The 17,713-nt window shown below is 49.6% G+C and overlaps 1 protein-coding gene across 6 annotated transcripts in view; it reads left to right on the forward strand.

Annotated features, from left to right (window-relative positions):
* Positions 1–17,713, forward strand: part of DYNC1I1 (dynein cytoplasmic 1 intermediate chain 1) — a 161,887-nt gene that overhangs the window by 33,197 nt on the left and 110,977 nt on the right. For 4 of the 6 annotated variants that reach the window (XM_043966798.1, XM_043966803.1, XM_043966801.1 and 1 more), the window contains exons 3-4: positions 6,050–6,164; positions 8,482–8,623. In XM_043966798.1, the coding sequence (XP_043822733.1) occupies positions 6,050–6,164; positions 8,482–8,623 (257 nt within the window). The remainder of the gene's footprint in view (positions 1–6,049; positions 6,165–8,481; positions 8,624–17,713) is intronic. The other 2 variants (XM_043966800.1, XM_043966802.1) reach the window with 1 other exon arrangement.

Below are 17,713 nucleotides of genomic sequence, written 5' to 3' on the forward strand. Positions count from 1 at the left end.
TGTTTCCACACAAAACTCTGTGTGTGCGTTTCCTAACTCCCTCTGACTAGTTCAGATGGAAGGTTCAAATGATGCCTATTCCCCCATACTTCTTCCTCTTTTTTCTACTTGTGCACCCTGATTCATCTTTCTCTTTCTTCTCTAATGTATTGCTCTTTTCTTCTCCCTTTCTAAGATTATCTGAACATAACAAAACCATTCTCTCTGTCTTAACTGTCTCTATGACTCCTGATGACATTAGATTTCTGCATTGCTTATTTTATCTCCCTTTTTAGAATATAAATATTTCATTCTTGTATCACTCCTTCCTATTCTTAACTTTTTTTTTTTTTTTGGTCGGGGCAATGAGGGTTAATTGACTTGCCCAGAGTCACACAGCTAGTATAAAATGTCTGAGGCTGGATTTGAACTCAGGTCCTCCTGAATACAGGGCCGGTGCTTTATCCACTGCACCACCTAGCTTCCTATTCTTGAATATAAATTATATCACAGGGGAAGTGGGTGGTGTGGGGGGTCTTTAAGTATTCCTTTTTAAGGAATTACGCTCTCCTGAACACAAATTCAATTAGAATAAAATCATATTTTATTTAGGCGCTAGAGAAAGGAGACCAAGAGAGAAGTAAAAAACTTTGCTGGAGGGGAGATGGCATGGTACAGAGACAGGATTCTTTGAGATACCTATCTTCTTGAACAGGAGAAAGGCAAAAGCTTTTATGGAGGATATATGAGGGTGATCATCTAACTGTGGAAAGTTCCCTTTGGGGTTTGGAGAAGCTGGAATGAGGAGAGGTGGTCCTGACTTCTGGAATTATCTGTCCCCTTGGTGTCATTCAGGCAGTAGCCACACCTAATGGATTTATCTCTCTTGCTTCTCAAGGTGTGTCTATCCTTTAGTTTAGCTGGCCAGTTCAAACGTTAATCTTAACCCCATAACATTCCCCACTTCTCTATATGTAAGGGGAAAGGGGCTGAAGATTCTTCATCTGTAAATGTTTCAAACTGAGCAGAGTCAAAGAAATCACAGTGGGGGGGGGCAAGTCCAGAAAGTGAGAGGAGATGTGAGGTCCAGAGGGTGGGAGGAGATGTATAGGCACCAGCTGTAGTTGCCATGAAGTTGAAGCCTTGAGCTTGGATGGAACAGACTTCAACAAAAGGTTAAGAATCAAAAGGACTTAAGGTGACAAGAGGGCATGTCAAATAAGTTGCATTTAAGGTGTTTCTGATTCAATTTTAAAATGCATAATGAATAGCAGACAGATGACAAAGCCAGATTCTTAAACACTTTAGTTGTTTAGAATATAAAAGGACTAGAATTTCTCTACCTGCATCTCACTATAGTAACCCATTGCCGTACCACCCCAAAATCCAATATTGTGTGCATGCTGATTAAATGACATGATTATAGGAATTTATCATAAAAGAAGAGGGACCGAGCTCTCAGGGAACGTCATGTGTACTCCAGGCAGAAGTTCTACAGACAGCCAGGTGTATTGAGTCAGACTCAAAGTCAGCTAGGTGGGATGTGCTTCATATTGGGGAAATTAAAGTCAGGAGAATCTTACTTCAGCCCTTGCCAAAGTCTCCCAGCCTTTCCCCTGGCAGTTCACCACCTGCTCTTCACTATGACCCACTGGCTCAGGATTAATGTAGTATTCCTTTGATGACCATACCTGGTAGTCAGACTCAGAATAATATCAATTAACAGTCCCATAAAGTCTTAAATAGTAAGTTACAAAAATCAGAGCCTCATATAGATTTAAGTATTGAGGAAACTCAGATTTCCTATATTAACAGTAAAAAAAATTATTTTTAATTTGACGTCCAAATATGAAATTGTTTTTCCACCATAGCTGATACAATTATTCACCAATTTGCACATTATAAGAAAATTTAGAAACATAGTACCTTAAAACAATATTAGGAATTTTTAAAACTTGAAACAAAACCAATTAATTACCTACCAATCAGGTGTTGTTAATTCAGTTTCATGTGCTTTACTCTATACACAGAACTTTCTAAGGCCTAATACTCTTAGCACTTTAAAAGAAAAAGTCTATTATCCACAAATTCACATAGCACATTTGATAATGTGGTGTTTCCCAGCTGTGTTTAAGTTCTTTAACCTGTTTCTCTAAAGAGCCCAGGTGTCTGTTCATACCTTGGAAATTGATCAGATCAGGATTGTAGTTAGTGTGGCTACTTATTTTTTTCTCCTTTTCTTCATTGGCGGCCCTCCAGTCTAAATGCAGAGGGGGCATGACCAGCTTTACCAGAGTTAAGTGATTAAGTCAAAGCCAAGAGCTGGTCTCAATTCAGTGCCATTCAATGGTTAGAGACTTTAAAAATATTTTTTCTTTGAAACTTTTACACATTACAAATAATTCCTGATTTTAAATTAGTCTACTACAAAAGATTTCAAAAGGAACAATCAGATCATTCCTTTCCTCCCCCCACAGCAGAAACCACCATGAGGAAAGAGAGGGGCTCAGTCCCATTGCAGAAGCTGCCACATGGAAAGGGGGGGGGCTTTAGGACATGAGGTGTCCTCCATTTTTATTTTAGCCCCCCCTGTAAAAGAATCCATTACACTCACTCTTCTCATGGTCTTCCAGCAATTAACCTCGTAAGCAGCAACCTTCTGTCCAGACACACAATCTCAGTGATTGATAGGATGCACATAAGACAGCAAACCAGAGCCTAGGCGCTGTCTCATGGAAAGCTGACCCCCACCTCTCTCCCTCTGTGACTTGGGTGGAGATAAGAGTCAGACACTCCTCTCCTAGCACATCCTTGTGTGAGGTATCTTCCTCTGCTGCCCGCCCCTTCCCCCCACTTTTTATCTTCCCCTTCTTGAGGGCAGTGAATGTTTTTCTTTTGCTTGTAATTTTGTTGCTAATACTTAGCACCTTACTTATGAAGCACTTAAAATGCTTGTTGCCTGCCTGCCTTCCTTCCTTCCTTCGAATAATTCTTGTTTTCTCCTGGAGTCATTAACTTCTATTTGGCATATTTTAATTTTCAGACTCATATTTGGGTAAGGCATTTCACCTCTTATATGAAACTGTTCATTTCTCTTCCAAGTCTTTTCTCCAGATCTCTCATTTATTGGCCCATTCTTTCCTCTAAAGTTCTCACTTTATTTATAATACTATTTAAAAATCTTTTTTTAAAACCTCATGCTTCATTTCTTCTAGAAATTCTAATTCTAATCAACCTTGTTTCCAAGCTATGCTCTTCATTGATAGATATTTTGGAGTTAGTTTTGTCTCCTGTGTTTGTTTACTGTTTTTCCCTGTCTCCATAATACCTTTCTTTTTCTTGTCAAGGGTTTATGTTTGTTTGTTTGTTCTTCCAGACTTGCTTCTTGAATTATGATTTTAGGTGTGGGCCAAGCTCTGTGAACTTCTGGAGGGAATTCTGGGGCCTTCTTTGGTGCTGTTCTGTATTATCTGGGAGTCTATTGCTGTTTTTTTCTTTCTGGGTCTTGCATGTCGTGTCCTTCAAGGATCTTAGGGGCTTTGTAGACCAAGGAGATGCAAATTTCCAGTGGGTCCTAAGTGGTCTGATCTAGGTCATGGTGTGATCATTGTCCTCTCCATCTAAGGTTTGCAGACTTGCTACCCCAGCCAAAGACTTGCCCCTGGCTGGAGCTCGGGTATTCAGTTGTCGCCCCAAATCTCAGATAGCTCGAAGGCTCTAACAGTGCAGAAAGAACAAAAGGCAGCCTCCCTTTTGGCTTGGTGCCCTGATTATTCAGAGGAAGCCTCTCCTCCCATCTGTCATCTGCATCCATCATCATGCCCTTGGGTCTGAACAACAAAGCAATCGGCCCAGCCCAGGTTTTCAGTTGCTATTCTGTGGTAGGGGCCCATGCTAGGCAGGCTCTCCTTTCTTCTGTGCACTGCCAGCCACCCCATGCTAGGCCTTAGCCCAGAAGGGTCTGTGCAGCCCTTCTTGGCAATGCCCACAGCCTTGGCAGGCTGGGTAGCAGCAGGACCTGCTGCATAGATTGCTCCTTATATTCTGTGAGCACCACTTGGTCTGGTGGTCTTTCTCCAGGCTTTTGTGAATAGTTATGGGAGAGAGATGCACTGTTTCCTCCAACTGCAAAAGCTGCCTAGTCGGTCTCCTGCCTTGTCTTCCCCCAGTTCATTCTGAACACGGTGCCTGTCCTCAAGAAACGTCCAGGACTCCCTGTTACCTCTGAGATCGGATCCAGACAGTGTTTCCAGACTTACCACGCCCTATTCCCTGTTCCCACCAAACTGGCTCATTGCTCTTTCTCCCACCTCTGGGACCCACCCCCCCCATCCCCAAGCCAGGAGTGTTCTCCCTCCTCCCCTAAACACAAGGAAGCCTGTCCTGGTCCTTCAGCTGGTCAGTGAGTGCTCCTTCTGCCAGCATTCCCTTGTATATTTTGTAGTTCCCGTTCTTGGGGTCCCACCATCCCCCCTCCGCCCGGTAGAGTGGAAGTTCTTTCAGGGCAGGGACGGCTCTACTTTGGGTTTGGCATAATTAGTGTCCCCAGGACCTAACATACAGTAGACACCTAATGGTTGCACTGACAAGCAGGTCTGGATTTTTATGGAAGGTGGGGGTATTTGCTGGCAGGTATCAATGTAGGCTAGACTCAGAAGGGAGAATGAGGGGCTGTACACCATTAACATTAGGGAGAATCAGCTGGGGCATGATCAACCAGGAAAAAGCTGACAATGCCCAAGAAGCCCAGTCTTGCCTCCGTGTCTGCCAGCGCCCTCTGCTGGCATGAGTGGGGGAGGACAACCAGGGCGCCAAATTCTCGATAAGGATGCCCATAGGGCCACCAGATGGCGACGCAGTGCACGGAGCCCTGGGCCTGGAGTCAGCACGGCCCGCTAGGGGGCGCCCCAGTGCACTGAGCCGAGTGACTCGAAGAGGGGCAGGAGTCTAAGACTTGGGTTCAAATTCAACCTCCGATCCTTACTAGCTGGGTGACCCTGGACAAGGTTCTTCACCTCTGTCTGCCTCAGTTTCCTCCTCTGTAAAAGTAGAACAGTCATCACGCCGGATTGCCGTGAGGATCCAGTGCTTGGTCCTTTAGACATGGCTTCCTTTTCCCTTCCTTCCCATTGCCTGAGCCTCACACAGGCTGGCTCCCAGGACCCTGCTGGGCGGAGCAGACGGTGACAGGGGCCACTAGCCTGTCATCCCACCTGCTTCCAAAGGAGTCAGAGCTTTCTTTTGGACCAGATGTGTCTGGAGAGAGGGGCGTGTCCCAGAGAGGAAGCTTGGTCTTGTCCGGGGTGAGAAGTGCATTGGGGTGTCTAATGGAACCCTGACAAAGTCAGAGCTGGCCACTGAGCCCCGGGGACCAGCACGGTGTCCCGCTGCCCGAAGCAGGGGCATTCTCACACTCACTTCAGGCTCGGCTGCCTCAGATCAGCAGACTAGATGCCCCTCGAGGGCAGGGACCGCGTTCCTCGTCTACATGACTCCCTGGTCCCCAGCATGGTGCCTGGCATTGAGTGGGTGCCTAATAGATGCTCCACAGCTGGTCTGTGCCGTTCACAGATTTTCTCTGGTATGCAGAAGGTGTTGGAGCGTTTCTGCCTCAGCTTTTCATTTTCATTCTGACTGTTTTCAGTTGGGTTCTCCCATAACAGCCAAGCGTACAAGAGTACACAAGCACGAACACACACGAGCCTGCCAACACATACCCTCACACATGAACACAACTGAGCACACACGCATACACATATACACGCTCAATGCACTAACACAAGCACATCTGAGCACACGGGTGCACGCACACTCACACACACCTGAGCGCACAGCCACAGTGCATCTCACACACACACACACACACACACACACACACACACACACACACACACACACACACACACACACAGGGATGGTGTGATGGACGTCCTGGGGCTCTCCATCCAGGTGGCCACAGTGGAGAGAGGAGCATCCCTGCGGCTCCCGGCTCCCCCGCGGATTGTCCTGCCCACCCTGGGCTCTCGCTCCACTTTCCATGACTGATTCCCTTCCCTTCTGCCCTTCCCAGGCGGACTTGCAGCAGAAGAAGGAGCCGGCTCCGGAAGACTCGGACTTGGACCGTAAGCGGAGGGAGACGGAGGCGCTGCTTCAGAGCATCGGCATCTCCCCAGAGCCACCGCTAGGTACTTACCCCAGAGGGCTCCGGAGTTGACCGGACGCCAAAGCTTCCTCTCCGGGAATGCCCTCCCTGGGTCCCGCGGCTGTCCTTATTCCGAAGGGGCCTCGTGCCTGGGAGAAACGTGTGGCTGTGGCCGGCGCATGTCCTCATGTCTTAACCCTTGACTTGCCGTTTTTGTTTCTTTCTCGTCTGGTTTCATTTTCTGGGTCAGGAGTGTGAGGATGCGGGGCGGGGCGGGGCGGGGGGCACATTCTCCGTCTGGTCCTTCCCAGTCTTCCTTTCGGCCAGTCAGAGAGAAGCACTCACGGAAACAGCTCGGTTCGAATCCCCTCATGTGTGCCTGGGGAGTCAGGGGTGCCTTGGTGCCCAGTACACGGGCAGAGATGGCGGAGCTGAGGGCGCTCCCAGCCCTGGCGCTGAGCTCAGCGTCCATTGCTGTGGCGTTGTGTGAGATCCTTCCGACGGATCGGCGCATGCCAAGGCCTGACCGGGCACTCCTGCCGGCGTCCGGCCCAGGCTGATGGGGAGCGGGGCGGCAGAGACGGGTGTCCCCTTTTCCATCTTCTTTGTGTTAAACATCACTTGTCCAGGATTTCAGAGAGGGGAGACCTCGTATGCAACAGATTACTTTTCGTTCTCCCCCTCGATTTCCATTCATTCCAGAATCTTCATTGGGGTGACTGCCTGGGACGCAGCCAGCAGATTAGTGGCAGGCGGGGGGGGGGGGGGGGGGGAGCATTTTTCAGACAGAAGAAAGTTCCAGGTCCTTTCCTGAAGAGTGGTGGCTAGACTATGACAGAAGCAGGCCCAGGCTCTGAGCTTAGAAGAGGCTCCTGAGCTAGGTCACCAGGATAACCTCCACTCAAACAGGACTGTACAGGGGCACAACCTGAATGAGCAAGGATCATTTCAGGAAGAGTTGGAAGCCCTTTGAGATGACTTTTAGCACAGAGAGAAGCTGCCAATACCCTCCCACCCACACCTGGAATCTGAGGGGGCCTGGCCGTGTGTGCATATTGCAGGACCTCGACTTTCCTCTAGTGGAACTGCAAAGGAAGTGGTTTGCAAGGGCGTTTCCCAACACTCAGTTCCATGGTTCTGGGTCTAGTTCCCATAAACGGTGTCAGTCTAACAAGGCCCAAAGAAGGACCTTGTTAACAGTTGGGACACTGGACTGACCCATTGTTACCTTGGGTTACCTTCAGTGACTGAGGACATGAGGCTGGGAAATTTTGTGGGGGAGGGGATGGTGGTACGTAGCTGGTCAGGCTGGGTCCCCACAGTCTGAGAAGTTTAGATATTCTAAAAGCCCCAGAAATTGGTCCTAAAAGCTTAGAAACTTGTACACCAGCCAACGATGGCTCTCGAGGAATCTAAAGCAAGTGACCCCAAGATGGCCCAAGAGAGCACCCTGATTGGTCCCTGCCCAGGGCCCCCTCACCCCAGGCTCTGCCCTGCCATCCCATTGCAGTCAGAGCCCACACCAAGACTCCCAGGCCCGATATCTTATTACACCAATAAGAGAAGATTACAGATGATTGGAACCAAATGCAGGGGTCTCCCCTAAGTGCCTGAGGTCTCGTCCTCCTCCAGGCTAGTGGAATGAGCCCCGGCTGGGGCCAGCCTGGCAGGCAGGTGAGGACCCATTCAGGCTGCTTTCTGAAGGACATTTGGAGGAAAAACAACCACATGGAATTGCTTTAGCTTTGTTGTCCGTGAGCTTTGCTCTCAGTCCCTCAGACGGGAATGATCCTCTTTTCCCTTCAGAAAGTGGCCCAAGAGCCCGGGTTTGGGACAGTGTCTTTGTCTTGCTGCCTGAGGGGTAGGAAATACAAGCCCTGGGCACAGGGGACCTGTACCTGAGTGGGGAGCTGGCCCTCTCCGTCCCCCAGGGAGCCTCGGTGCTCTGCTCCTCCCCCCACACTGGAGACCCATCGACCCCAGGGGAAGGAAGACGGGGGAGGGAGAAGGGCTCTGCTTTGGGCTGTGTCGAGCAGGTAGGGAGACTTCCCAGGGGTTTTTATTTGTTCCCAGGGCCACTTGTGCCCTAACCAAGCCCGAGGCGGCCTCGGCCCCAGGCCACTTTGGCCCCAGTGACCGGCTTTGCTTGGCTAGGGCCTCGTGGCCTTGGAATCGCAGGCGACCCTGTCAAAACTCATTTCAAATTTTAATTTCCAAAAATCTGTAAAATTCACTTGACTTTCTTCCTTTTCCTTTTCTTTCCTTTTTTTTTTTCTTTGTCTCATTTCAATCTCCTGCCCATTCGATCGATTTCTTTTGACTCCGTTTGCTTTGGTTTGTCTGACGCTGCTCGTCACCAGTGCAGTCGCTGCATTTTGTAACATGGGATACCTGTTATTTTCATTATTTAGTCCCAACCCCTATGTCTCCCTCCTCGAAATCAGCGAGCACGCCTAGCGAAGCCGGCAGCCAAGACTCCGGAGACCTGGGACCGCTGGCGAGGTAAGGAGGACACGGCGCCTCCCTCGGTTTGGGGGGAGTGCTGGGGGGCGGCTTCTGCTACGGGGCTGTGCACAGGGTGGCCTGGCCCTCTTGGGGCGGCTGGCTCCGCTCTCTGTGGGCTCCTGAGGGCTCCCACTTTGGTGACTTCCACAGTCTGCAGGCCCAGGGGCGTTAGCTCCTGTCCCCATATTACAAACGAATAGGGGGTCCGAGCTAGGCTTCAATTTCCACTGTCTTAGCTCTGGGTCCCTGGCCTTTGGATCTCCATCCCACCCACGACCTCTCTCTGGTCTCTCACAAAGATGACAAGAAGGGCATGCCCCTTGTTCCAAGGATGAGCTCTGTCCAGTATGAACCTATTCCCATTCTTTTAGCTTGGTTTTCACAAGCATTTGTGTGTGTGTGGGAGGGGCAGAAATCAAGCTGTATCTACAAGCACAAAGGGGGACAGGAGATTCTGGGGGAATCCTGGGAACATTCGGAAACCCAAGTCCAGACAGGCACTTGGCTTTTAGCTTGAATCATCTGGGCTGCTCAGGTTCAAGCCTCCCAGAATGGAAAGGGGCAGAGCAATCTGGCCAGGTGAGAGGGAAGGATTGCTGGATCCTGGAGGGGGTCAAAGCAAAGGAGCTGGAGCAAATGGAGGAGATGGGTGAGTGGGAGGCCAGGGAGTGTGAGGGGGCATCTCGGGGAATTCTGGAACCCCCAGGAATAAGGGCAGGGATGGTGAGGAAAGAGGAAATCTAGGAGCCTGGCACTGACCTCCTTGGTGGAAGGGAGGAGGAGGAGGAATGCCCAGGAGTTGGGGTGTGTCCATTGATGGCTGCTGTGACTCTCAAAGGAGCAGGAGAGAAGTGGCAAAGGTGAAGAATGAACACGGGCACATGATGTGCCAGGAACACAGCTGGAGGAGCAGCCAGCCCTCAGAGAGGCAGGCACAGGTGCTGGAAGGGGGGTGAGCCCCGGAAGATTGTATAGGAGAGGCTGAGATCTGGGGGGGGACTCAAGGATAGAGCTGGGAACAGAGACTGCAGACACTGTAGTAGTGGGGGTCCGAGGCAGAGAGGGACTGAGCATGGGGTCGTCCCTCATGCCCCACCCAACCCTTCAGGAGTATGTGAGACTAAATTCCCAGGGGTGGGACCTGTGGCCTGGACTCTTCATCACGTTGGCCAGGCCCCCGGGCAGAATTGGGCTTAGTCACTGGTGACACCCCCTTGCTTGGTTCCAGGAGCACAGTGGGAAGCTCAGAGGTCTGGCTGACTCAGGTCGGCTGAGGCATCAGCCCTCCCGCTTCCTGCTTCCTGGGAGCTTTGGGCCTGACAGAACATTCATGCTCACGACCCTTGGACGACTCAGTACAAGAAAGTAACATAACTATTGGCTGAACAGCCCTGTCCAACTACCTCCTGCTAAGAGGCAGAAACATGAAGACCAGCGGCGGTCAGCCCCCACCCTCAGGAAGAGAAAGCATTTGGGTACATTTACCAAATAGCTTTGAAAACCCAACATCCCTGTTCCACCTGTGGAAGTGCTTGCCACAGGTCCCTAGGGACCTTGGCCTTGGCTGTCTGCCCTGCACTTGGGTCTCCACTTCAGCCTGAGCCACTGCTTGGATAACTGGGGTGACCCCTGCCCCTCTAAGTTAGAGCTGGGGGGAGGCAGCAGGAGGCAGGTGATGGACTCTGCCCACGTTGTGGGCTCCTCTGCATGGAGTGACCAGGATCATGTGTAAGCCTTGGGGTCAGTGGGGGAAAGAAGACTCTTAGCAAAGGGAATCCTATTTCCTGCTCCTGTGGGTGACAACACAGAAGGTGCCCTTAAGGGAAGTGAGAGATTCAGTCAGGGGACCTGGGTTCGAATTCCATCTCTGCCACTTGTTTGCCTAGGTAACCTTGGTCAAGCCCCTTCCCTTCTCTGTCTCAGTTTCATCTTTTATAAAAGGTGGCTGCCTTGGACCTGTGACAGTCCTTCCGGCTCTGCTTTTGGGGGGGGGCAGGCTTCTCCCCAGGCTGCCCTTGGATATTGTGAGAAGGACATGGTCTATGGCTTCCCTCCCAGGAAGCCTGTGGAAGGGGCTCAGTGGCCCAGCTGACAGGCCAAAGCCAGTACCCCTGAGCTACCAAGGAACTTTTCATCCTGGAGGTTCATCTGCCGCCTTACATCAAGGAAGAGTGGACTCTGCCCCTCCCTCTTCCCTTTCACACCAAAGGCAGAGGCGCAGTGCTCCTGAGCTCTGCTCAGTGAAGGAGGCCTCATGTTCTGGCCAAGGGAACCCCAGAAGTGGCTGCCTCTCACCTCCTTCCCAAAGCCCTGCCTCTTCTCACCTCCCTTTATCTGACTGCTCTTCACCCTCTCCTTCCAGCCAATCTGGGCATGGCATCTCTCACCTCTTCCAGGTGAGCACAGGTTGTGTGATGTCCCCCACCTACCCGTGTCTGCTTCTCAGAAGGGTCCCCAGTGATCTTGGAAGCTCTTGGAAATCTGCCCAGCATTTCTGATGATGAGACCGAGGATCACTGGCATTTTCAAAGCATTCTGGAGGTTTTAACACACCATGCAGACATTCTCTCACTTGACTGTCCCAACAACCCAGGGTAGCCGTCACCACTCATTCCCATTTTATAGAGAAAAAACAACCTCCGAGAGAAAAGAAACGTGCCCAGGGTCGCGCAGCTAGGAAATGTCAGAGGTCTGATTCCAGCCCGGGCCTTGCTGACTCCAAGTCCGGTGTTCTGCCCTCCGCCCCTCCTTGCTGTCCCTATTCCTACCACATCCCTTGGGGATTGGGCCTTCTGGGGATGCCACCGTCTTGGGCAGGAAGTGAGTCCACCATTCTTACACAGGCTGAGGGTGTTTCTAAGCCATCCGTGTGCCCTCCTGCCATGCCAAGGGTCAAAGATCAAGGGCTGGAAGGAGCCTGCAAGGGCATCTGGTCTATACTCTCATTTAAAGGGGAGGAATTTGTATTTGGTTGCCCAGCTATTAAGGGTCAGGGACAGCATTCTCACCCAGGTCTCTGTTCATCGCTAGATTGCCCAACAAGCACAAGTCAGCCTTTCCTAAGGCCTAAGGGGAGGAACCTGGCAGACCCTGAGATGAGAGTAGTGAACCTCCCCTGGGCACTCAGCAGCAGCCTCTGTGCTCCCGGCCCTGCCTAGAGTCTCTCTCTCTCTCTCTCTCTCTCTCTCTCTCTCTCTCTCTCTCTCTCTCTCTCTCTCGCGCGCGCGCGCGCGCGCGCGCTCTCTCTCTCTCTCTCTCTCTCTCTCTCTCTCTCCATATAGGTGTGGTTTTGATCTCCTTGTCTATTGATCTACCCATGGGCGCTTGGGCTGCTCCCAAAAGGGCAAGTGGGGGTGAAGAGAAAGCTGACTAAGACTGAATCCCTGTGTTCCCCAAGAAATCTTTTTTTTTTTTGGTGAGGCAGTTTGGGTTAAGTGACTTGCCCAGGGTCACACAGCTAGTAAGTGTCAAGTGTCTGAGGCCGGATTTGAACTCAGGTCCTCCTGACTCCAGGGTCGGTGCTCTGTCCACTGCGCCACTTAGCTGCCCCCAAGAAATCCATGATTAAGAATTATTTTCTCACAATTCCCCATGTGCTTCATTAAGAAACTAATGTTTCCTTAAAGAAGCAATAACTAATATTACAAATATTTTACAAAGGGATCTTAACTATGGGACTTATGATGATTAACAATGTGAGGGGGAATAAAAAGAGAAAAACATTTGAGCAACACATTGACAAAACTAAAGGGGGCAGTCCCCTTTAGGAGGTAGAGATTACAAATAGTGTGTGCAACAGGAAAAAGGGAGAAAAAAGGAAAATGTCCATTGAAGTCTCTGAAAGCCTCATCTCCAGATGATCCTTGGGATGTCATCTTGATGCATCCTGTATTCTGGGCATGGTCTTAGGTGTGGTTGCAGAGAAAGCTTTATCAGGTTCTTTAGAAGTTCTTCTTCATCTAGAACCTGCCTACAGCCTCTTGAGGGAACCAGTGGCATGGGGCAGCATGGGGTAATCTACCCAGTGAAGAAGCACCCAGAGAATCGGCAGCACATGGAGGCAGGGAAGCAGGATGGTGTCCGCTGGCCTCAGGGACTCATGGGGTTGATGGAGGGGACTTGACCGCACTCTCCAGTTTGGTCTTTCTGTGCTTGGCTCTCTTCTGTGCTTTGGGTCCATGGCTCAGACTGGCCAAATGTCAGAACCTGCCTTGCCGATGGGGACAGCGCAGTGTGCTTGATACCCAGCTGTGCACCATCTCTTCTCTAGCGGGTCACCTTAGAAGCCACTCGCCTGTCATCCTGGGGACCAGGGGAGGCTCTGTCCTTAGGCTCATTCAGTGTGGTCTAGGGTTTTCCAGGTGGAGCTGCCCATTGGTGTCTCCACTGGCTGACTCCCCAATTGAGGATCCACTCGGTTCCAAGGCAGGGGTCCTCTAGCTGAGTGAGCCGCCCAAGGCTTGGTCTCTGCACAGAGCAGTGGCTGGGTGGGTTATTGGAAGGGATCTGAAACATGGTCTGAGGTCTGGACCTATCTAGATGCAGTAGTCCATGTGGTCTGTGCTGGCTGACTCACCCATGAGGACACACAGCCCAGGGGTCCAGTGGTTTGGACTGATGAGAAGAGGTGCATGGTCAGGTAGGGGTGAGGCACTGTCTCTGGCAGTCCAGTGGTCTGGACTGATGAGAAGAGGTGCATGGTCAGGCAGAGGTGAGGCACAGTCTCTGGAGGTCTGGTTGTGTGGACCGATGACAAGGATAACTGGGGTGCATGGTCAGGTAGGGGTGAGGCACAGTCTCTGGAGGTCCAGTGGTCTGGAGACACAGCAGCAGGGCAGGTAATGAGGCGATGCCTGGGAAGGACGCTTCCATGAGATGTGATGGGCTGGATGGCTTCTGGACCAGCTTCCCCAGGGCCCGGGGGGTGGCTCCCCAGGTTGTAGATGGTGCAAGTGTCCCAGTTCTGCCGCACCACGCCATGTGCCACAGGGGCAGCTCTGCTCTATCAAGGCCAAGAAGGTCCTTGTTGGCAGTGTTTGGGAGGCTGCTATTCACGGCTGTTAGCTGATGGGCCATGGGACGCCCTTGCCGGTAATTACCGTGTCAAGCCAATCGGACCATCCTCTTTCCCCAAATAGCAACCCGGCAGGGTTTCCAACAGCAGATGAGAGACTTGGGCAAGCCTTCCCTTCATTTTCCAGGATGCAGCGGCTTGGGAATGAAAGGTTTGGGCAGGAAAGGCTGGATCAGGGCTGGGCCCCAGAACAGAGGCATCCTTCCTCCCTCTGTTTCCAATTCTAGGACGCCAGTGCTGGGGGGAGGTGTGGAGGCTCCCTAAGGCAGGGCCTTCATGGTACAGCTGAGACAATGGAGGCCCAGGGAGGTCCAGGAAGAACTGTCTCAAGAGACTGTTCAGCAGAGCAGGCCACTGACTGGAAGGAGCCTCGGAGGCCAAGGTCCACACTTTACAGATGAAGCAACTGAGGCTCACAGAAGAAAGAATGAGGTTCAAGTGTGCCTGAGAGTCTCATGACATGAGGGAAGACAGCCTGACTGAAGGTCGTTGAGTCACTCTTGGATCCCCTTCCTTGAGAGCTTGGACAATGTGGCTGTGTGGGGGCTCCTGGGCTTGGGGATGCTTCCCAATCAGGTTCCACAGGGTTTGTGAGGCAGGGCAAGGATGATGCCCCCAACAGAAATCTTCCTTTTACTCTGGAGACAAAAAGTTTCCCCACATCACTCACTTGCAGGTACCTCAAGCCAGAACTGGAGACATCTTCTGCAGCAGTGAGCAAAGGGGCACCAGGAACCATTTTGCTTATGATTAATGAAAATCTCTGAAGTCTCCCTTTATAGAACTTTTACCCGCCCCTCTTTTTATTTTTGATAGAAACAAAGTAAACAAACATCTTATCACAATCAGGTTGTCACACAGGCAATTAAGGAAGAGGATGAAAAAAATGTTCTGACTCTGAAGTGTCTGAAGCATTCTTGATCTGCTCCCTCAGTCTGGAATTGCTGTCTACATGGGCCAAGCCACTAAACACCCAAAGCTGTCCTAGTCTTAAAAACAAAACCAAACAGATAACAAAACCCCAAACTTCCACTGGCCCCTAACACCACCTCGAGCTCCTTGAAAAAGCATCTGCATTCCTTGCTTCCTCTTCCTCACTTCTCTCTCTCTTATAAACCCTCAGCAGTCCAGCTTCTGACCTCATCTCAGCCCTGAAACTGCTCTCTCCAAAGTGATCTCCCAGTGACACACCTCTTCATCTCCAAACCCAGTGTTCTTTCCCCAGTTCTCTTCCTTCCCGACCTCTTTGCAACCTCTGGTACAGTTGGCCACTCTCTGCGCTCTCAAGGTTCTCCTTCTCCCTGTCTTGCCATTCCTCTCTTTTCTTTGTGGGATCTTCCTCCAGGCCATGTGCTCTAAGCGTGGGAGCCTCACAAAGCTCTGTTCTGGGACCCTTTTCCTTCTATTCTTAGTGACCTCATCACGTCCCCAGTGGAATGTGAGCACTGGGGGGCACTGGCTGTTTTCATCTTTATCTCTGTTACCTCCAGTGCCCAACACAGAGAGAACCTGGCACATAGTAGGTGCTCAGGAAATGGCATTTGGTCCAGGTTCCTGAATCCCTATTTAGGATGTTCCATTTGCATTGTGGCCAACATGATCCCTGAGGCAGTGGATGCCTTCAGTCACTGCCTGGCCACAATAGCAGTCATCCCTTCCCCCAGATGAGCCTTATCTGAGGAAGTGCTGGGGAGCTACACCAACACCTGAGAGTCTGGAAGGGGTCAGCTTAGAATTAGATGCCCAAGAACTGCCGGGCAAAGAGAGGCCAGTCTGTGGACCAATTCCTTGTATACAAGTGTTTCTAACCATTGGTGCAAGCTGCCTCGTGAGCAGAATCCTCACAGTGATCTTGTGGTGATGGGGGTGGGGGTGGGGCTTGAGGTTCAGAGCCCAGAGAACACTTCCAACAGAAATCACTTTAACTGAGCCCATCCCTCCTTCTGAAAGGTAAGTGTCAAGAATAAGCAACGTCCATGCTGGATTTTGGACTCAATCCACCGTGGTAGGATTTACAAGAGGTCTTCTGGGGGTGGTTAGGGAACCTAAAGATTTCTACCACCTGTTTTGTGGGTCCTAACAATGAAGAGGAGACAAGATACATGATTCTACAATTTATGCAAACATGGATAACTTCCAGTGTAATTCTTGTTCTGGGTTACTTGGATTCTTGCATTCAGCATTTCCTCCAGTGCATGGCTAGTGCCCTTCTGCTAACTTGCCTTGAAAATGAGTAGCTTCTGGATCCACATGAACCCTATGAACCCTGGAACAGAACAGGATATAAAAGTCATAACAGAGTTTGTGTATTCAAATCAGCCAGGCTAAAATTAACTAAACTACAAAACAATTTGGGTAGTTATGTAATACTCATAGGAGGCTAAGATGTACCTCATTCAGAGTTGGATAAATTTAACAAAAAGCTGAACAAACAAACAAAAAAGAAAACAGATGAACAGGGTGTTGAAAATTAGATTTGAATGACATAGTTTCTTCTGAATAGAAATATTAAAGGATGTATCTACTTATCTCTGTATCTATCTATGCTCACTATCACATGATGCCCTTATGAAACTGACCATGTATATATAAATCATAAATAAAGGCTAAAATACAGAAATTGTAAAGCCTCCTGTGTAGATTATGGTTATCAACTAATTGACAAGAAAAAAAATATAGACCTACAGATAGACGAAGTAGTCACATTCTAGACAATAAGGTCAAGTTACAATAACTATGGATGGAAATAAAAAGCAACTATGTTAAGGAGCACAGTAAAAATAAGGTAACATGAAAAAATTGTGATGTAACTAAATCATTCTGAAAAAAAATAATAATGATAAAATAGAAAAAGATGATGATTAGAATAAAAAAAGATGGGTATAATGAACTGAGAATGTACTTGACAAATCTAGAAAATAAACAAATTAAAACCCAAACAAGGGGCAGCTAGGTGGCACAGTAGATAAAGCACCAGCCCTGGATTCAGGAGGACCTGAGTTCAAATCTGGCCTCAGACACGTGACACTAACTAGCTGTGTGACCCTGGGCAAGTCACTTAACCCTCATTGCCCCACAAAAAACCCAAACAAGCATAAAAGAAGAAACCTTGAAAATTAGATGAGAGACAAGTAAAAACAAAGGTACTGTAGAAATGACATGCAAAAATAAGAGCTGTTCTCTTTTTTAGGGCTAACAAAATCATTAAACCGCTGGCAAATGGTCAAAAAGGAGAGGGAGAGCCAATGACCAAAATAAGAAACAAACAAGGTGGATTGACAGTGAATAAAGAGCAAATAACAACAGTGATCATTAGATACCATGCCCAATTTAATACCAGTAAACCGAGAACTTAAAGGAAACTAGGTAATAACCAAATCACCAGAAGAAGCACCGGTTATCTTAAAGAAGACAAGCAGTAAATGAATGACCCCAGGAAAACAAACCAGACTAACCCTTTGGCCTGGGCAGGTTTGGAAGTGTCTTCTACGAGGCTTGTTTGGAGCTGTTGGTGTCTATTCCACTCAAATCCTTCTCAATCATTGAGAAAGAAGTCCCACTCTCACACTGTTTTATGAGGGAAATATAGAACAGATACTAAAACCAAGGACAGATATAGAAGAGGAAAACAAACTAGACCCATCTCATTAATGAATATTGAGTCAAAACAACTTCATGAAATCTTAGCGAAGAGACCTTGGCAGTGTACAGCCCAGTTGTTCCCTCTGACCAAATCAGATTCCTACCAGTGACTGCAAAAGGTCGGAACATCTGGTGAGCCTGCACCTGTTCAGGGTGTTGTGGTTGGCCATTAAGGAAACACGAGCCTAGTTAGTGACAGAAAGACCAGCCAGGTGAGACTAGAAGGAGGCCACAGTGCCTCTTTGGCCTTGGGCTTTCTTCTGAGAGCCTCCCCCAGCTCGTTGCCTGGCACCGACCCCTGTTTGTCTTTTCCCTGGCTTTCCTCTCTCTCCCTGGGTCTGGGGACTCTGGCCATGTTTCTGTCTATGTAA

This window comes from Dromiciops gliroides, chromosome 5, assembly GCF_019393635.1.
Source record: "Dromiciops gliroides isolate mDroGli1 chromosome 5, mDroGli1.pri, whole genome shotgun sequence".
Lineage (NCBI taxonomy): Eukaryota > Metazoa > Chordata > Mammalia > Microbiotheria > Microbiotheriidae > Dromiciops > Dromiciops gliroides.